The 22272-nt window shown below is 35.9% G+C and overlaps 1 protein-coding gene across 2 annotated transcripts; it reads right to left on the bottom strand.

Moving 5' to 3' along the window:
- Positions 1-1630: 1630 nt before the first annotated feature.
- Positions 1631-16199, bottom strand: LOC110805462 (uncharacterized). Of its 2 annotated transcripts, XM_022011072.2 has the most exons (15): positions 16040-16199; positions 14359-14451; positions 11380-11481; positions 11126-11274; positions 10692-10894; positions 10295-10554; positions 8598-8751; positions 6282-6391; positions 6114-6201; positions 5311-5643; positions 5163-5237; positions 4451-5028; positions 2793-2901; positions 2522-2701; positions 1631-2068 (listed from the first exon to the last, which is right to left on the bottom strand). In XM_022011072.2, exons 5-15 carry the CDS (start codon positions 10857-10859, stop codon positions 1886-1888), a joined length of 2238 nt encoding a protein of 745 aa, XP_021866764.2. In that variant the 5' UTR covers positions 10860-10894; positions 11126-11274; positions 11380-11481; positions 14359-14451; positions 16040-16199; the 3' UTR covers positions 1631-1885. The 2 variants fall into 2 exon arrangements, with proteins under 2 accessions (XP_021866764.2, XP_021866765.2); XM_022011073.2 differs by lacking the exons at positions 11126-11274; positions 11380-11481.
- Between the last annotated feature and the right edge of the window lie 6073 nt (positions 16200-22272).

Consider the following 22272-nt stretch of genomic DNA (forward strand, 5'->3'; position numbering starts at 1 on the left):
TATACACAGAGAATGGCTTGATCATTTTCAAGTCAAATACTGCTCTATTGCGTGCCTTCCAAATATGCCACACAGCCACAATAAACACCACTTTCTAATCCTTACTCAGAGTAAGATTATAAGCTATCTACTGATGCCAGTTGAAAACAAAAAAGGAATTCAAACATACCTCCTTAGCAACTCGAATACGCTTAAAAATGAAATTCCATAAAATACTAGATTCCCAACAATCACGAAATAAGTGAAGGTGTGTTTCAGTAACAGAAGAGCAGCGTGAGCATTGTCCAGAAATGGAACTAATATACTTTGACAAAGTATCAGCAACTGGCAATATTTCATGAACACAATTCCACAGTAACATTCTATATTTAAAAGGAGCACGAATTTTCCATAGAGATTTCCAAGAAATAGAATTAGGGGTGTAGGGAATATCTGAAAATGAATTTAAAAGAAGGAAATAAACAGATTTTATATTAAATTTTCCATCCTTCGACTCAACGAATGAAACCTAAAGTCAAGAAAAGAGAAAAAAAAAATTGATAGTTGACAACATCCCACGGTGGAAATTTTTGGTGTTTAAAAAACAAACAATATAAGAAAAGATATAAAAGAAAATCAACTTAATCATAGAGATTCACGATTTCTCGTCGTCTCCTCCTCGTAGAAATAGGAGAGATTTCAATCGCCACCTACCCACCACGCCAACCGTCATTTGAGTCGGTGCACCACGACATTGAAAGAGCTTCAACCGTCTCCTGCTATTGATTCACCACAAAACTCACTTTTGAGAACAATGGCCGAGAAATACAGAGAGGGTATGTAGAGATGATGGCGATTTGTGGACATACACAAAAACCAAACCGTTAATGGTTTTGTAATCTCCGTTGCAGATTTGTGAAAATAGAAGAGAACTTAGTTGAGAACTTATTCTTTCACACAGGGTACCCAAACAATGTTTTTTTTTTAATTTTTTTTAAAAAAAAGCAAAAAACAACACTCACATAGAACGTGGCCTTAGGACATGGATCGTGATTTGTGTTATATGTTCAGTGATTCCATCTCCATCTCTTAAAAACTCTATACACAACATGCAATGTATTGTATTAACCTTAAACAATCTTCGTACTTCCTCCCTTCTTTTTAACTTGATACACTTTATTTGGCACAAGTACTAAGGAAAAATGTGACAAAGGTAATAAACAATAATACCTCTACCCACTAACACAGCAACCATGTAGAGTACCCCACAAACCCATTTAAGGGTTAAATAGGAAATTCACATTGCAAAAGTTACCAAAATAAAGAGTGTGGAACTAAAAAGAACTTCCCCAAAAAGGAAAACATGTCGATTAAAAAAGAATGAAGGAAGTATCTACCGTTAACGAGTGAAAATTCTTCCTATGTACTAATAACAGGGAAGGCAAGAAAACTAGCCAAACTGAGGCTAATGACATGTCCGGAGCAATTCACAGCTTCCAGTCTAACTACAGAAAAGACGCCACCCGTCTTTAAATGAGCCAAAGCAGGTAGAGAGCCGACTCATCCGACTCATCCAGCCTGTATCCACCTCTAATTTGCTAGCTCCTATAGAACATAACCATAAGCTATTCTTGTGACTTGTACAAGCAGATAAGTTATAACAATGTTCAATGTTCAATGTTCACTGAAAACGAACTGTATTTATACATAGCTCAGAACCGCGCTCTATCACCAAAACCTGTATCTACCATGAGATAAGTCATCACATCTACCTATATACCCTGACACTTTCACTAAAAGGTAAAACATTAGTAAGCACGGGATCCTCTTTTATATGGAGTACTCAACAATTTGAAGTTTGAACATCAAAATTCACTTTTGCTAAGACAACTTGTTTGATAAGATACTAGGCAGCACCTACGCAAGGAGCATTCATCTGGCGCAGAATCTCGCCATATGTAACATGATCTGATGTGTTTTTGAAGCCAGGCATGAAGTCTGAAAAAAATCTTAATACTGAGGCTAGATGTTGTGAATCATTTGAGGCATAAGCTGCTTCTAGAAACAAAGATGGCTGGACGGTGACAACCTGAAAATCAGATGTTCCAGCATTTCTCTTTGTTAAAAAGATAATAAACCAACTAAATTTAGTGAGACCAAAATCTATTTTTGCATCCCCCATTACATATTAGCATTGTGTAGTTTTGATAAGGTAAAGGAGTCTCAATAAAGATAACAAAGCACATGTTATCTTGCTAATTCATATGATTATGGAGACTGTCTAATGTACCAGCTTTCCTCGTATTTTTTTTTAATGATTATGGAGTAACCAAAACAAGAAATAAAGAGAGGAGAAATACACATTATTTTGCTAATTCATATGACAAGTAAAAAGGCCACTACATTAAACCAAAGTCTGTTAGTTGGTGCAAGCCGGCCAGCTACTACAAAAGCCAGATTCGTGGTTAGCTTCACGTTGTAGCTATGAAGTAACAAAAAAAACACAAAATAAATAAATGAACACAATAAGAAAAGCATATACCTTATATTTACGTGCATAACGTAAAGCTTCAAGATAGTATCCATCCTGCAGCAGTGACAGTACGTAATCATGATGCAAAAATAGCTGCCTAAGCATGTCAATGCCCAGCTTCCTTGTTGGAGGATGCTGGCGCCCAGATTCTAGTAGTTGATATGCAACTTCTTTCGAAGGTTCAAGAATCTGCAATGTAACTTCTTTTCATAAGTTGATGCAGAAAGTCTTTGGAATCACGTTAATGAAACAAACTACAACAGACAAATTGCATCAAAACCTTATCAATGACGAACAAGCCCAGTTCTCCCCATCGTTCACCACGTGCCAGCAATTGAATCATCAAAACATATAAACTAGGATACACTCTGATTCTTTCCAGAGTAGCACTGCGACAAAATTGCAGAAAGTATTAGCAAGAAAGAAAGTGAAAGAGGGTGGGTTATTGGTAGGTTATTACGAATACAGGAAAGCACCTTAAGCACGGTTAGCCAAATTAACAAGAGAATTTCACTCCACTACAAGATGCAAAATACTTGAAGCTACATTACTTAAGCTCCGTTTGGTATGATGTAAAACGTTTTCAATGTAAACTGATTTTCCATAGAAAACATTTTTCAAGGGAAAACACAATTCCAAACTAGTTTTCCTTTGTTTGGTTCCTTAAAGGAAATTGGGAGAAGATGGTGAAGATTGAGGGAAAGAAGGGAGAGTGAGGTAAGGAGGAGAGATGGAAAAGTGGTTTCCCTCCCTTTCAAATTGAAAAGGTATTTCCACATTTGAAGGAGTTATGGAAAATTGTTTTTCATTCCTTGCTAAACCAAACAACGTAAAATGATTAAAAGGGGGAAATCGTTTTCCGTGAAAACGTTTTACACCCTACCAAACGGAGCCTCGGAGAAACATGCAAATTTCAGTAGAAAATAAAACAAAAGAGAAAAATATTCCGAATCGCTGTCTGCTCAATTAGATGCTGCAGCTGATGAAGTGATTATGTTCGACATTAGTTTTTCAGCTTACTAAATCCTCTAATGGGAAGCTAACCAAGCTAAAGGTATCAACATATATTGACTATGGTGAGTCAAACCAATAGTAAAGCTCTTAGTAAGTTATCGAATAGATTAAGTAATATTTAAAATTTACTTCGTACAATTCAACTTGCAGAAGAATAAAATATTTAGCAACTCTTGCAAATATTCTTTTCACAAAATTATTTGAACATGAAAAACATATTGTGGTTGCTTCAGCATTTTAGAAAATTAAAACATCAACCTGGAGAAATGATATAACCTATTAAAACCTTTGCATTCATGGGGAGCTAAGAGAGAGAACATAGTTGAAAAATAAAGTCGGTAGACTCAGTACAGAAAATGTTTCAAAGGGGGCAAAGGGAACTTAGGCGAGGTGAATCAAAAGAAAATGGAGCTTAAAAAAAACACAAATTCTTATTTAAAAGTGGTGTACAATAAATATTGCACACCGGAGTAAAAGTTGACTACAAATGATTTAAAGTTACATTTATATATGTAAAAGTTATCTATTTTTTAGTGATAAAATTTTCCATTTGAATAAAAATTATTTCTTCAAAATCACTAATAATGTATAAATTAATCATTTAACCATTTAGAATGTTTATTTTTATAACATAAAAGTTACAAAAATGTAGGTTAAAGTTACAAAAAACTGCATAAAAGTTATCTTGGTGTACAATAAATTTATTGTACACCTTGTGCGCTCAAGAACTTTTATAAAAGTTGCTACAAATCATCAAAACAGTAATGTTTTTTTTTATCAGTTTCTTAAATTTGTACTTTTTTCCTGTCCTTTGGTATCGCACAGGCAGAAAGAAATGATCAACATAAACCAGCAAGGGACATCCATTGAAGATGCAAAATGTGAAGTGCAACTATGTGAGTAATAGAATATAGTTTTTGATACCTGCGAAGGAGCTCAACAATTATAGCAAGCAAATAAGAAGGATCCCCAGTCATCTCTTCGTCTACAGAAGACAATACAAAGCGGTATAGCTCATCAGGTGAGATGGCTGCAGTGGAGATCTGAGATTCTTGCTGTTCTGCATTATTAGCATCCAATGGGACACTACTAGGACCAGGAAATTGAGACTCTAAGGATGATTTTGGAACCTTTGTACCAGAACTTTGAGCACCTGTAACCAGTTTGCTGCTAGTTGAACCTGGACCAATCATTCCCTCTGAATCTGAATCTGAAAAGGCTGAAGACCTAGCATACTCATTGGGAACCACTGAGGAGACGATTTTAATAGGTCCTCCTCTTAAATCCCCTCTAGAGAATTCATCAGCGGTAGCTCTAGGGTTATGGGCATGTTGAGCATCAGAAGAAAGAATTTTATCAGCTATTATCCCCTTAAAGTAACTGCCTGTCTTAATAGCACGGGAATACGAAGTCATAAGAACTTCCATTGATTGTGCAACAACACCCACTGCCCTATGCTCCAATATGATAGTCCTTGCTAAATCCAAACACAATTGCTTAGCCTGAATTAGGAAAAACGGTAAGAATCACTGCCTGTACAGCATAAGTAAATGTTGACCTTGAATAAGTCAACTGCAAAAAAACGGAATAGCATTTTACTTCATATTGCAATTACCAAACAGATTACATCCTCTACCTTATTGGCTTCTAACTTCCGACGTTGCAGGAATTCAAGTACAGAGGGTACATCTGAGCTACTAGCAGATATAGCCTGCATAAAAGGCATTAGATGGTAACAACAACATTTTGCACTGAAGACTTAAAAAAATCAAAGTGGCACTCACGTCCAAGTCTAGATAAACTTTCCACAGAAGCCCAGTAGTGGTATCACATATAAGATCTGGATTCAAAAATGTCCATTCATCACTATAAATGGTTGTTTCATCTTCGTATGTTGGTTTCAGGTTTGAGCTTCCATCATCTTTGCTACAAGGTCTAGATGTCATGCTTGCTCTAGGATAACCCCTCAAAAGTAGTGGAAGTGGAGCAGATACTGGTGCCCTAGACTCTGCAAAAAGGTCATACAGTATGATAACCTTTGCGTCCACTTGATGAACCAGCAGCACATTATCAACCACACTCACAGAAAGCTTGCTGGAATAAATGGTTAAGGATCCCTGAAAAGGCCAGAAATTAATACGAGAGTATATTTAGCTCTATGGTAACTGATATATTACAATCACTATCAGGTGCATGAGCATAAATATGCCAGGCTAGAGTCCACCCACGAAGCAATACACTAAATTCTTCTACATAACTCTTAATGTGATCAGTGACTGAAACATATGACAAATAAAGACCTACCAAATACCAACAGCAGGAAATCAGAAAAGATAAGAAGATATTATCATCTCAAATTTGCAAATCCAGGTCTTAGTGTGACACGGTGATCACGACAGGAAGATACGATAATTTCGATGTTGTAATTCCACTATTCCAGACCTACTATGACATGTAACTTCCAAAAGAATATGTTCCCATCACCCAGAAAACAAACTAAAAAATTATCATCCTACACCAAATAAAAATTCTAAGAATTTTAACAAAGAGATTAGAAGAAGCAGAAGAATAAAATAACAATAAGTACCTGTGGTACAACAGCATCACGGTAAAATCTATAGCAATGGAGCAACATGGCCACTCTATCAACTTGCAAGCAGTATATCCGTCCATAACTGCAAAGGTTTATTGTTCAGAGAAGATTTTGTATATTCAGACTAAGGAAAATAATCAGAAACGTCTCTGTAAGCCTTACACCGTGATTATGTGAACATCTTGGGCAGCTAGGACTGGCTTACTATTGGCTTCAGACTTGGCCATAAGCATTTCAAACTTTGGCAAGCGAATGATTCCAGCAGATGAAAGCTACATTGAGGAAATGGACATACTTCAGTCAAATAATGAAAACAAAAAATAATGGCGAACAAGCATGAACTCACAAGGAGATAACTGGTCAGATATGTGAATATAATATTTAACACTATATAAAGTGTATCCAAACACTGGCAGGAATGTAAACATAATAATCTATTAGGAGTTTAGGACTACATAACCCAATGTACTTTCTTAACCAATTACCAAAAATGAACTGAAAATAGTGAAGAAAACCCTCGACTTCGGTGGCGTATGCAGGATTTGCAGAAGGGGTATGGTGGTATGCACAATTGTTTAGAGCTTAGACAATAGGTTAAACCCGTTTTAGCCTATTTCTATAATATATATCTCTATAATCACTTCTTGTTGTTCCTTTTGAGGTGTTATTATGTTTCTTTCTCAAATTTTACTATTAACTATTTTTTGGAAAAATAAATATTGATTCACAATATGAAAACTTGCAAAAGACATAATATGAAAATATTTTCAAATTCTATACTACTAAGTATCATTTTATATACATAGACTTTGACCTTCTTTTGCTTTAAAATTTCTTGGTTTAACACAAACACATCAAGGATGTATACCACTTTAATTTAGAAAGTAAAAAAGTTTGAAAGCTAGAAAAATAATATATTATACTCCCTCCGCTTTTCTTCTTTTTTTTGGTTATACCTAGTTACTGTAGACTCTTGTTTTTAGGAGAAGTGAGTTGGAGGGTGTAACAAAAATGTGGATAAAATAAGAGAGAGGTAGTGGATGGGTGTAACAAAAAGGTGAATGAATTAAGAGAGAGTGAATGGAAATGTGGAAATATTGTGGGGAATGGGGGCGAGATGTTAAAATGTGTGCGCCAAAAATAGGATGGACAAAAAAACACCCCTTACTATATAATACTCCCTCCGGCCCAAATTACTCGTTACACTTGGTTTTAGGTGATCAGTTGTTGTTTGGTTATCAATTGTTATTTTATAAAGTAGGTGTGATAAGAGTTAGTGGATGTATTTTTTTAATTGGATGAGAGAGGGTGTGGGGACAAAAAAAATTAGTGGGAAGAGAGAGACAATATAATAATTGTGGGGTCAATCCTAATTTAGAAGTGTAACAACTAATCTGGGACGGACAAAAAAGGAAAGTGTAACAAGTAATCTGGGACGGAGGGATATATATATGTCCTCATTAAGCTCTGAGAATTCTATATTCTGTATTATAAACTGTCCCCAAATATAGTTGAGTACTTGAGTTTACCCTTTTTCTTTCAAACCCTTGACATAAACTTCTCACTTTTGAGGAGCATCTGGTTGCCTTCCCTTATCATGCCCATACCATTTAAGATTACTAACACCAAATCCTTGAAAAAGGCAGTCAGATTGAGGCCAACATCTCAGAGAATTTAAACCTCCCCCTTGGCACTAACAGCCCTGTAGAACTTCTCCTAACCATATACTGCAGCAAAGTCACGTCAGTGTTTCCTGTAGCACTCTCCCAATCCCTTTAAATACGTCTATCTTGCTATCTCCCATTAATTATTCACCTTTTCTCAAGGTAGTAGGCAGGTAGAGTTGAATAGTTTGTACACATTCAGCAATCTTATACTAATAAAATATAAGTTTCATGTTCTGGGAGTACTTGATAGTTAATACTGTACTAAATAAGTGAAAGAACAATTCTACAGTAAAAGACCAAACAAATAATCGACAATGGTCAGTTCTAGATTTACTATTGCTCCACCAAATCCCAGAGTATCAATTGTAGAAGTTCAAAAATCTAATTCAGTCGTATACAAGTCCTCAGACTCTTACTTACATCAACAGGAAAGTTTTCAATCGATTATAGGGAGAAACATATTCAAAAGGCTCGCTTTGACTCATACATCTAGTCCGGCCAAACGAACAGAATAGATCACAAAAGAGGTTCTACCATCGAGCTTGGACTCTAAGATGGTCCAGTTCAACAGTTAATCTGTCGCATTCTTATTTTAGTCAGATATTTCGCGGACATGTTTAAAAAGTTCCTCCAAACAGTCTATACCATACAAAATACAAGCATTCTCATAATTGCGGAACACCATAAAAGTTGATCAATTGTCATATTGCACGAAGATCTTCCAGCAATCTGCTTATGAAGTTGTCTCTAGGTTCAATCAAAATCATAGAACTACCTAATGGAGGAAAGCACGTTATGAACAAACCAATACCTGGAATCCAGTAAAACTCTTGCACTGCATCCCTGAAGCAAGTAGAACCAAACGACTTTCATGTGTGTAAATGTACCAATTCACATTTACACGCTTGGATTCGATCAGTTGAATATTTTGTGATTCAGAATCATAAGTTAACATGTCCAGTCCACTGCAATTTTAGTGAACTAACAGCTAAGTTAAACCTTATACATAAAATGAGTACAGAAACAGATTGTGTGCCTTTTCGTAAAGCGTTTATAGCATGAACAAGAACCTAAGACAAACATACAATTACCAATAATTTCATCCACATTACTACTGTTTTTCTGAGCACGACGAGCAATAAACAAGTGCTCCATATAAAAACACTTGCAGTTTACACCAGTCTACACCGATTAAATACGAAGTAGCCTAATATTAACAAATTGGCCATAGAACTTAAGGATTCAAAATGAATAAAATTAACTTATGATTCTGCATACATAACAGGAATGAAATGATCAAACAACGAAATCCTGAACATTTATAACTATTTGTCTAGACACACAATTTCCTTAAGAAAAGGGTGGAAATCCATAGAAAGATTCATAATTTACGAGACTACTGACCAACTATTTAATTTCTTCATTCGCATCTACAGAAATTTTACATGCTATAACAACTCTGACATTTCATTAACGAACCTAATCTTCTGCATCATACTTGATTATGCGTTGGATTCTAGAACACATTACAGACAAGCGAAGAACACTATCACAAAAGAAAATCTACAGCATAAAACACGTGAAATGGTATAAAAACCGGAGAACTTTTGTAAGTTGTGTTGAGGACTGTAAGAGGGACAAAAAGGATCTTAAACCTAAAGCAGATCTTACCTTGTTATACTGCAAATGCCACACTGATAACTACTACCCCGTATCTTTTTAGGAGTTACATGTTGACTGACACAAAAATTAAGGAGTATGAATTTATTTTCTTATAATAATGATAATAGTGGTGGGATGTGTTAATTATTTATTGTAAATATTTGATAATGGGTGAATAGTTTATTGTGAGAAAGGTGATGTGAATATGTGTGGGGACCATGGGAGAGAGATAAATAATAAACAATGGGGAAGTGGAGACATTGGGTGTAATATTTTTAATGTAAAAGTTACCAAAAAGGGAAATGTAACTGCTAAAAAGATACGGCCGAAAATGGTATATGTAACTCCTAAACACATACGGATAGGCAAAGCAGAAAATAATTGGCTAAAACCCCTATAACAAAGATATACTTGTAAAATAGAGTGGAGTTTAAAGCAGAAGAGGGAGATGAGTAGAAAGTCCATTCAAAGCATTGGTGACTCTGACTTAATAGAAACAAATAATTGCTCTAGGAGTCACCAGTCTCTCAAACTTAATGACTCAAAGAAGCAAGATAAATTGGTCTAGCATACGATCTGAACTGATAGGTTTAGGAATATGGCTGAATGGCAAAGCTCTAATTCCAGAGAGGGATACTGGAGGCTTATATTTCAACTGAAGAAAAAAGTTCAGGATGTAGGCTGAGCTTCAACCTTTAAATGGAAACCATGAAAAACCAGTAAAAAGCAGAAAAAAAAAATTGAAATTCTCTTTGACAGCCCCGTGTTTTGGCTGTCTACATTTGATATAAGATAAACATAAAAATAAATTCACAAATGCCTTTGTCAGGTGTCTGTATCACATACCTAGTCTTCACAAGCACGAAATTACAAGGGGGGGAATCTGTCCAGAAAAACCCCAGTATCTTCTCTGACTCGGGCTTACACCTGTGGCGCAACGAGTTGCCTTTTGACTTGTTCCAAAATTGAATCTCATGACTCGACCGCTGAATTGCTAAAATCTTACTATCTAGAGAGTAGCGAACAGATAATACAGGTCCTTCGCTTACTGCATCAGACGTGGGTTCGATATCAGGCTCAAATGGTGCAACTTTCCACGATAAAACCTAGCAAGATTTCAAATATTCAAATTACATGTTATTTAACTCACAGAGAAAAAATAATTGGATGCAAAACATGATGAAGCAACATGCAAGTCCTTTCAAGAGTTTCAACACCATGTCATATCATTATGTATCATTACCTGATCAGATGTTGGGCATAGCAACAACTTATTCCCATCATCATAGAATAAGCCCTTTGAACCAGAGATGTTGCATCTCAGAGGGGGATACTGGATATAAACATGTGATAGAGCACCTGACCCACATAACCCAATGCTGGCCTGAGAACCTGATGCTTCACTGTGCATATTGTCCTCTAAAGTTCCCTAGAATGTTTCTATTTCTGTGACAAGATAACCAAGGATCACTAAGAAAAAGTACGAAGTTGAGAGCTTACATACAGAATAGATAAAGAGAACCAAAATGAGCAACGAATAGAAGAATAGAAAAAGCAAAATTGTAATTACATCAGACATAATAAAAACATGACACCTTTGCAGCACATTTCCACAAAGACCTGTCAGTTTCTATTGTTGATGTATGTATAGAGAAAATTGTGTGCGTGCATAATTACCTAAGTATGTGTTTTTAGAATACACAACAATCATGCGTAAAAATCTTTGAGCTGGTCTCTTAAGTCGGCTATAATTTTCTTTTTTTAATTGCGATTCCTGATATGCCCCAGTTATCAACCAAACCGGCACACTAAGGCTTGCCTTTAAGCTACAAGAGAAAAAATGGAATATCAAATAAAGACACAAAGGAGAAAGGACAAGGAAGTTTCAACACTGCCGAAAACCACCAATTCACTATATAGGGAAACAGTACCACGTTCTGCATGCAATTCTTCAGAGCACAAAATTCTTTTATGCACATATCATGTTCAACTTCTGGAACCTTCGCTGCAACGCAGCTTCCGTAACTCTTTGCCTAGATATACAAGAATTAAATTGAAGTAACAAGCAGAAATAAAGAATACTTTTACCATATAAAAATTGCATCAAAGGCTTTAATAAAAGAAACAGTCAATAAGAGCTAAAGAGAAAATATACTGCAGATTCCTAGATTCTAATGATATACAGGAAAGGGAAAGGAAATCTTCCTCTTTTTCTCCCTGAAGGTTTGATTCAGTTTCTTTATCTTCTAAAATTTCCCTTTTGTTGGATAAGTTCACACTTCTACCCTAATTCATTCTTCTCCTGATTGTCAGTGATCCCCTCAGTCCTCGCCTTTTTTTCATCCGTGAGTGTTCAGTCTAGTTTATTTTTTAAGTTCAGTTCTATTGGATAAGTTCACACTTCAACCCTAATCCCATCTTCTCCTGATTGCCGGCATTTCTCTACCGCCCCCCCCCCCCCCCCCCCCCCCCCCGCCTTCTCTCCCAAAGATTTTAATTACTGCAACTTGGCTATCTATCTTACATAACCATATCTAACACTACTTGCCTCACAGCAAGCCCACCATCACCACTCACCGCCACCCTCTGTAAGCCATCCCAACCCCACCACCCAACTACTGTCTGAAGCTGCCAGTTCCTGACACTTTTGAACCAGAAGCGCCATATTTATTCACTTCTTTGTCTCTCACTTTCCTCAAAGGATGCCAGTTCAAGTCCTTTTTTTTTTATAAAGAGAAATTTTAGAAACAGATTACAAAAACAGTTGTCCTCAGCACAACAGGAACATATTACATAAACAGAGGACGGCTTGTCCTCAGAGTAACAGGAATAGATTACAATAAAACAGAGGACAAGTTGTCTTGAAAGCAACAGGAGCAGATTACAGATAGCCCGGTTTCTTTGACTTCCCCCCGCTGAACAACTGTTAAAGCCCTCACTGTCTTAGCCCACAAAGATTCTAGATAAGTTACTCTGTCCCAAAGCAAATAGCTAGCTCGGTTCCTACATATGCATTCCTTCTAACCACACGCACCACATAATCTCTATTAAAGCATACACCACAACATCATCTTCTCCTTTGCCCTTCCAAATCCCACAAATCAAGCTTGCACAAACTCCAAAACAGTATTAGGGAAAATCTATACTCACCATAAACTTCAAAAGAGCATCCTTTATATATTACCCACCATCTCTTGAAAAAGGAAGCATGGGAGTAGGGCTCACTATTGGGACACAACATGCACATTTTTGGTGATATAGCAATCCTGATCGTCTCTTTTGGAACATATCATTAGTGTTTATTCTACCAAACGCCAAGGTCCACACAAAATTTCTCACCTTTAGAGAAACTCTAGCCTTTCAAAAAGAATTGACAACTGGGTAAAGGGGGTGCTTTGGTGGCAAAGATTAGCAAACAAAAACAGACTTGCAGGTAAACATGCCCGAAGAACAGTCACCACTTACCACATAATATCCTCTACCGTCAATGATCAAGGAGACAGAACCTCAAAATTAGTAAGCTCCACTATCCCCTGTCATGTGGATGTCACTCTAAATGAAGATTCCAAACACATGCTAGCATGGAATGCTGAAACAAGAGCGTCACGTAAAGTGGACATGCAGCTGTTCAATTTCTCAACACGCACTTCAGTGAACAATCTTTACTGTCCTATCCCCCCCCCCCCCCCCCCCCGCCCCCCTCCAAAAAAAAAATCTATCTCCCTAAATTCCACAATCACACATGTTAACATATATTACTTCAAATTCAACACATTAAAATAGTCTATGACAGACCATATTCTAGCTCAATCCCATAGATCAATCCCCGAATTAATTTCAAAGTCATCATTAAGATTATCCTTGGAATTTTGGCTGAACATTTTATTTTGCTTAGAACAGATTAATTATAGAAACTACATTGCGGACTTGGCAATCTGGATCAGAACCAAACCGCACAGTCCCTACAGGATACAGCTTCAACTTCCGTCACTGTCACAACTTTGTTGAATGAGGGTAAACTGGCCGTCAAACGAATAGATAGCACCAAAACATAGTTTCAAGGAGGAGGAGAAAGTAACTTCAGGTAGCAGGTTATATTGATTGCCTTTCTTTAATTTTGGCAACAAAACATATATTAAGTAAAGAAAAAAAATACCAGTCAACTATGTTCCAGAGAAGGATAGAAAGATACGTATAAGGTAGCCCATAGAAGGAAAAAGATGCCATGTGATTTTGGTACGACATAATGTATCAAATATGAGACCAGAGAGTTCTAGTTCAAGACAAAGAAATTAAGAAAAGTGGAAACAATCCTTTAACAATTAATGAATAACAAGGATTAGTTTTGAAAATCGCAATGGCATATTTCCTTTTAGAGAGGGGGACTTAAGACACTAGTATTTCCCTCCTAATATGCTCCCTGAAATAGAAGTGATGCGTTTGTCTGGTGGAAATGATGAACCCTACACTGGTGAACGTTATGGTTTTGAGAAATATACAAGTTTTATGATCGACCATATAAGGTCCTTTAAAACAAATGATAAAGTTGAACACAGTTCATAAAAAAATTGCATATACTAAAAGCATGTTTTTGTTGGAATAGAAGCTGAAACTATTGAGAGACTGTCTGCTACAAACCTAGATATGCTTAGGGTACTCTTAAAGCTTTGTGAATAAAATAAACCCTCTTCTCCTCAAAATATAACAATATACATAGTTGTGAATGGTGCTAACCCGACTCCATCATACGGCGCCATTCATACCCACCGGAAGGAACAAAAAGTCCTATCTCTAAGTTGATCCACTAACATCAAATTATCAAGTGTAAAAAGCTATGGGCCTATGGCACGTATAGAAAAGGTTATAAATGTTAGTATAACAGACTCATATCACTCGTGATTCATGAATACCTGTGCACTACAGTTGACTAAGATGCGCTGCAGTACCGAAGTAGTCTTCTTCTCCTTCATGGACGCATACCTGAAGAAAGCTGTCCCCTGAAACTGAAAACAAAAGGGAGAGAGAGAGGAAAAAAACTCAACTAAGAGACAGTATGTTAATAACGCAAAACAAAAAGAAAATGTAGCAACCCAGCTGTAAAAACAGCATAAACTATTTTAATTGAATTAAATTTGAAATTTCTTTGAAATTTCTTTAAAGGGAAACTTTCTTTGATAACGCCACAACATCAGAAACTCAGAAACTCAACTTCTTTTACAAAGCGGAATAGAGGCTCTATTACACAGACTTTCCAATCACCTTTGCATACCAATGTCTGCATATAAATGAAACCTTAAAGAGCAAACAAAAACTTGGGAGAGATCCTAAAACCTTTCATATCCGTGTATGATACTTGTAAAGTTGTAAACTGTAACGAGTGTGACAATATAAAGATCGATCATTATCATTATCATTACCCCATTGCCTCAAAGAAGCTCCCGCAAGAAGCAGGGTAAGGGGGGGTCGGACGTACGCAACCTTACCCCTACAATTGCAGAAAGGTTGTTTCCAATTGACCCAAAAGCGAAACGGGACGACAAGGGGACGACCATCTTCTACTTCATGGAAATGAAGCGAAGAGGTATTAAGAGTCATTTTGATTTAGTCCATTATATCCCACAGCCAAAAGAACAAATGAATCTTTCGCTCCATCGGAAATGAACAAACAATATAAAGATCGATCTAACACATTAATTTTTCCATGCACCTTATAGGATTAGCTACACTAGGAAAGGTGAAACAAATTGATGCATAAGCTACTAGTCCTTCCACAATGGAGAATAACATATGACCTTGCTCTACCTACCAAGCATCTTCCATGCTTACACATCTCCTTAGGCTATCCTTCAAAATAATCAAAACTTCAATGCAGCGAGCCATAGACGCATATCAATTGTAATACCTTCTTTCGTTTAGAAATCCTTAACCACACTCACTATCTAGACTTTCTAATAAAAAAAAGTCTAACTCACAGTAACAATACATCCCTACGGTGGTGAACATGGTTTTGAGACGTAATAATAATGATTTTGTTCCGATTAAATGAGACTCAAGGATTTAACGAGAATAAACTCCCTGAGAACTAAACTATAAAGGTGAAGTAATAATCCCAAAATCTTCAACTTTTTCCCTTCCTCAACCACATCCTCTCAATGGATTAGGGGTGCAACCGTGCACTGAGCTGATTCAGCGATTTACAACTACTTATGCAGCAAGTATAACCAGTCAAATATGATAAAATGCAGAATCATAAAACTTTAACTAAAAAAACCACATTTAATTATTGCATTTATCCAAAGTTGGAACAAAATCATACAATATATTGAATATTTGAATTGAAGTCTAATCTATCTTAAAACCCTACATATTGAGAACCTTGACCTTGATCAGTTATGAACAAATTATTTACAATAATCTCCGAAATCTAATCCAAAACCACTAAATCGACATCAAATATAAGGGTCAATTAATAAAAACAAAAAATAGATAAATTGGAATATAAAATTGCTTCAGAACAACCTCATAATCATCGAATCGTAGAATTATTTGCAGGTAATTGTTATTCAGAGAAGGCAAAAAAAAAAAACTAACCTTGGGAATTAGGAAAACCGGGTAGATCGATCGAGAGAGATGAAAACAGAGGATTTTTCTTTTTCTTATTCGGCAGCGTTTACTGAAATAATTTCGTGTCTTTGGAGGAATGGGGGCGATTCCTAATCAATAACCGTTATACTTTCTCCATCCCATAATACCGTGTCCATTTTACAGTTTTTTATTAAGGGATGGTTCACTACAATGCTTACTGTGCACCTTGTTTTGCAGAGAACATATAGTTCAAACACAAAATCTTATTTACAATGGGTGTACAATAAATATTATAGACCGGAGTAAAAGTTGACTCAAAATGCTTAAAAGTTACACTTATATAGGTAAAAGTTATCTATGTTTTAATGATAAATTTTTTCATTTGAATAAAAATTATTTCTTCAAAATCATTAATAATGTATAAATAAATCATTTAACCCTTTAAAATATTTATCTATCAACTTTTTAATTTTATAATATAAAAGTTACAGAAAAATAAGTTAAAGTTACGAAAAACTGCATAAAAGTTATCTTGGTGTACAATAAATTTATTGTACACCTTGTGCGCGCAAGACCCTTTCTAGTTCAAATACAAAGAACATATTGTTCATAACCAAAGAACATATAGCCAATGAACATATAGTTCAAATTCATAGAACATATAATTTAAATATTTCATTAGTACATGTACATAAAAATGTTTATAAATGTTCATTAGATTTTCAATAAATGTTCAACAGGGTGCACAATGAGCACTGTGCACCCGGGTGTATAATCCAAATTGCGCTAATTTCAGATCAGTACCCTGTTCGGCAAAATAAGAAAATAAGAAGAAGAATCAAAAGAAGAAAGAGAAAAGGGGAAAAGAGAAGGTTCATGCTCCTCAAAGAACTCTTTTTGGGTGGCAAGAGAATATATCTCCTCAAGATTGATCAAATGTGGCACATGGGGATGAATGGAGGGGGGAGAACCTCAAGTGGTGGGGCTCGGAGAAAATAAGGAAGAGAGATGGGAAAGGAAGGATAAATTTCGAGTTTCTTGAGTCGGAAAGGGGTATGAGGGAACGGAGTGGGAACAAAAGTTTCACAAGCAACTTCACTCACATCACAAAGAGAACAAGAAATCTCAACAAAAGAACCTTCAATCAAATTCACATCATCAACTTCATTAATATGCTCGGATTCATCAAAACCCACCAAATTAGGTGCTTCACACTCAATGACATCATCAATAGAACTATCACATCCCAAATGAACCAAATCGTTCTCAAAATCTAATGGGCAATCATCAATGGGGTGAAAGTCACTAGTGCTCAAGGGAGGGGAGGTGGGAGAAAAAGGAACAACCTCAAAGTTCAATACCTCACTTTTTTCAACATCATTCCCTTCACTAAATCGATCTTCATCCTTAGCATAATATGAATTATAATCATCATCAATAACATTGCAAAACATAAATTGATTAATGGTTCGGTCAATGTCATCGATTTGAGCTTTAGGAGATTCCGAATAAGATTTTGAAAATTCACAATGCAAGGAGTTTTGAAAATCGACATGGGGAGAATGGTTGTCATCAAGCTCATGAGCATTAACATTAGAAACATGAGAACAATCATTGACATTCATGCAAGGATGCGAAAAAGCGTGAGAGTAAGCATGAGTGTCGAAATATTGAACTCTAGCAAACCACGAAAAGAAAGGCATGGCATCTCTCCAATGCATGTTTTGAAGCTCTCTATTACAATTGGATTGAAGAATCTCAAATGTTTCCCTATTCACACCATTATATATGACATTGCAAGTGTCCCATGCCGTTAAACCATTAAGAGTTCCATGGGTGCGACGATATTCAATCACCACATTCACTCTATTATAATACATCCAAAATGGTTCATGAACACCTTAAGGAAATGAGAACACTCTTGACATTTTTTTTTGATTTTATTTGAAAATGAAAAGAAAAGAAAATGAACTAGACTAATGAACTAGAATGGAAAATCAAACAATGATGCCACTCCCCGGCAACGGCGCCATTTTGACGAGCCGTTTTCCGGTCGTTGACGGATACCGCTCAATCAAACAAAATTTATAAACTCCTAACTAACCGGCTATATTGACTATAGCGGCAAACATAGGGATCGTCCCAAGAGTATGGTTATGTTTGACTATTCAATCTAATGCGTTCAAAAGCTAATTCGAATGGAAAATGTATTTATGTATGTATGAATCTATTGAAATCAAGAAAAGTATGAAATATGAACAAGTAAAGAAATTCTAGAGATTTCGGGAATTGGCAATGGAAGTTGAATTGGGAGATCCGAAGATCCAAAATGCTCATGATATGCAATGACTAATGAATGAATGCAATGACCATTTGTGGCTTCGACGAGCCATGCTCAACCAATCCCAATCTAGCTCTGGCTACAATCAAGACTTGAAGAGGAAACTAAGAAAGAAAAATCAAGTCAAAGTAATGCAAGCAACTAATCACGCTCTCGCGCCAATTCGAAGCCTAGCACTCCAATGTTCTAGCAATTTAGGTTAGTTAATCCTAAACTAACTAGACATGGAATCAAACATCAATTAATCCATTTAATCACAAAATCAATCACAAAATAATCTCCAAAATCCCTAATTCTAATCCAAGGCTTCAACCCAAAGCTCTAGACTATGAACTATTCAATAGGCATGACTATGACTAAGATTAAACTAAAACTAATCATAATCATGAAACTAATTGAATTAATGAAACTAATTGAATTCACAAAAATCAAAAAATTCAAATATCAAAATTGGGGGAAAAATCAATGAAATTCAAATTATGAAACTAAATCTAAGATTCAACAATGAAATCAAAGCTTGAACGAAATTAATGAAGCATTTAAAGAATGAAAGAACAAATTAAAGAAAAGAGTAAGAATTATACCTTGAATTGTTGAAATTGCACCAAAATTGAAGAACAAGAAAATTGAAGAACTAAACTCAAAATTAAAGAGAAAAAATTTGAAATTTAGTGTTTGAATCAACTAGGAATTTGAAAGTTTAAGCTAAGAATCCTAATCCTAACCTCTAATCTAATCTCTAATCTCTAACTTCTCTCCAGAATTTGAAAACTAATTCTAATTATGAATTTCTACAAAAAATGAACTCTCTAAAATAAAATTAAGAAAAGCTATTTATATGTTTCCCAAAATAGAATTTTAAAACTTGAAATTGCACAGCCCGCGTCGACGTGCGAGCGCACAAACCCTCTGTGCGATCGCACGAAATAAGTTTGTGTGGGCGCAGAATAACTTTGTGCGAGCAAACACAGCGAAGACTATTTCCTTCGTATCGTGCGAGCGCACGAAATTTCCGTGCCATCGCACGGACCTGACTTAGCCAAAATCTTCAATATTTCATGTGTGGTCGCAACCAAAGTCATGTGGGCGCACAATATGTTGTGCGAGCGAACAGATTCTTGTGCGATCGAATGCATTTTTAGGGACATTCTGGAAAGATTGAGCCTCTATGTGCGATCGTTTAACAGGACATGATCGCACAGAGGCACTTTGTGTGGTCGCACAGAATGTTGTGCGATCGCACAGGCCTGCTGTTGCCCTCAAGTTTGCCTTCTCTTCATTGTTCGGGCGCACAGGGTCTTGTTCGGCCGCACGGTGTTGCTTCTTGTACCATTCTACTTAGATTTCCACCCTTTTCCTCAAGATTTACCTACAATGAAAATGGTGGAATGAGAACATATAAATGCAATGAAAACTATATAAAACCACGAAAATCATAATGAAAAGGATACGAAAACCTAATGCCGCTCATCAATTGTTCGGACCCATAATTGAATGACGCTTATTCTTGTAAGTTGAGTCTACAAAATGAGAAAGCTGACACCAAAGTAGTCTACGAGAGGTTTCCATGGCTATGCATTCATCGAATTCGGTACAAGGAAAAAACATTGTGAGTCGGTTGCTAAGTTTGCATGTCACCTTGAAACGTCTAGGCATGGGCGAGTTGCTTGGAACGTAATGGAATGGTGGATGACAAGCCATATCTATGGTTGGCCACGCGTTCCTATATTTATCGGTTTAGGACTTTAGACGGGATCATTAATTTGTCGACTGTTGACTGTTCATGGAATCTAAAAAGAGCCAACATGGATGTTGGACATGACGTTGTTTTGGAGTTCGACGCTAGCTATTTGAATCATACTTCGTATGTTTTTTTTCTTTTATGATTTTATGATATTGTGTTTTATTAGAATATTCAAATTGTGATCTCATCCTCCTATGTGGTACAATGTAGCGCGTAAGAATTAAATTAAGAATTAATTATATTTTTATTAGTGATTTTTATTAATTATCTTTATTTTATTCTCAACCCACAAAATAAAACCAGAATCCGAGGAAGAATAACAGAAGTATTTACAATTTCTTAGATTTTAAATTTTATTAATTTTGAATTTTTATTATCTATATTTTCCTCAAGCAACAAGAGAAAAAATGGGGGGGGGGGGGGGGGAGGAACATATTTTCGAGGAAAGCATGCATGATATGCGACTCGATCCAGCGTCGTATGTGTAGCGCAAAGAGTTAGTGTAAGCATCGGTGACCAAGGTAACATGGGTATCATCACATATATTATTCGTAAAAACAAATATGTAACATCTTATTTGGCAAATATTATTCCACAACATACATATATTACACACTACATTAACTAATTACATACGGTACAAAATTCCGAAGTAAACAATTCTAGATCTGGAATTCCACGGTATATCGATGTATATGGATAGAAAACAGTAACAGTACCCGGAAAAGCGACAGATGGGAAGCAATCAGGAAGATCAGGATAATCTTATCGTGTCTAATTAAATCATTGGGTACTAGGAAAGCAACAGGCCGGCAATAATTTTCAAGCAATTTTTTTCAAAAAATATTGCATACTACATTAAATAATTACATACAATAAAAAAATCAGAAGAAAAACAATTCTAGATCTAGAAAACCACGGTCTTTCGATGAAGATGGAAAACCAAATCATACCAGGTACCTGGAAAAACGACAGACTGGAAGCAATCGGGAAGATCGGGATTATTAGAGTCTCGATCTAAAAATATCATTGGGTACCAGAAAAGCGACAGACCGACAACAATTTTTCGGCGAAAATTAACTCTTCTCAAACATATATACTTTAATTAAAAAGGAAAAAGAAAGAATTAAGTTTTGAATTTCGAATTCAAAACTGGTTCTAAATTCGGAAATTTGGGAAGAGGCACACATTACTTCGCCCAATCTGTGACAGGTCATTGTTTATGTGGGACGCACATACACAGGGTTTATGTGTAACCTTTTCCTATAAGAGGAGCCTAGCGAAGAAAGTAGAAGAACTTGATTGGATTTGAACATAGATTGAGTTGATGTTTCAATCTTTCAATTGAAACATCATATACTCATTTTCTATTATTGTCAATTGAATTTCTTTCTAACAATAAAAACCAGCCACGAAAGCTTAGAAACATCCGCAAAATAGGGCAATTAAAAGGGCACAAAAAATGAAAATTAAAAAGATAAAAATTTCACAAATTAAAAAGGAAACAAAAAGAACAAAATAGTGTACTTTTGGTTTCAATTTATTATGATTTCTTCTTTTATATTGTACATATATGATGTAGAATACACTACAAAATTTATTCTTTTCCTTATTACTTACCAAACATTAAGTAAGGGAATCGTACATAAGTGATTCCATTCCTAAATTATCAAACAACCAATAATGGAAATAGTTTATATTACCCTTTCCCCTTCTTATTTGTTTCCATTCCACTCCATTTCCAACATTCATACCAAACACCCCCTTAGAGAGAAATGGTAATAATATACTGTACATATAAATATTTAGAGGACCACATTTTTGTTTGAATTATTTATGGGTAGATTTAAAACAAGCAACAACTATAAAGAAGCAACAACTATACTAGTACGATTTACATGGTCCTCAACCATAAAGGAGCATATGTGTTATACACTTATACATGTCGTATGTCCCACACCAATGGAGTTTGACTAATGACATTTCTATACGGAAACTCAGTTTCAGCTAGAGGATAGCGAGCGTTTTAAGAGATGATAAGATGAGAGAGAGCGCTACGGAAAGCGCGCCTCGACTCGTTACTTGTACTATTTTATATGCACCCACCATTTAGAAGCGCGGCATTTAAATTCACGTATAGTTGTAGCAAGAACA

The sequence above is a fragment of the Spinacia oleracea genome, chromosome 3 (genome assembly GCF_020520425.1).
Source record: "Spinacia oleracea cultivar Varoflay chromosome 3, BTI_SOV_V1, whole genome shotgun sequence".
Lineage (NCBI taxonomy): Eukaryota > Viridiplantae > Streptophyta > Magnoliopsida > Caryophyllales > Amaranthaceae > Spinacia > Spinacia oleracea.

Coding starts and splice junctions, on each gene's coding strand:
- LOC110805462 (XM_022011073.2), bottom strand. CDS start 10,859: ATGCACAGTGAAGCATCAGGTTCTCAGGCCAGCATTGGGTTATGTGGG. Junction 5,238..5,310: donor AAGTTTATCTAGACTTGGAC/GTGAGTGCCACT, acceptor CCTTTTATGCAG/GCTATATCTGCTAGTAGCTC. Junction 2,902..4,450: donor ATTGTTGAGCTCCTTCGCAG/GTATCAAAAACT, acceptor ATTTTGTCGCAG/TGCTACTCTGGAAAGAATCA.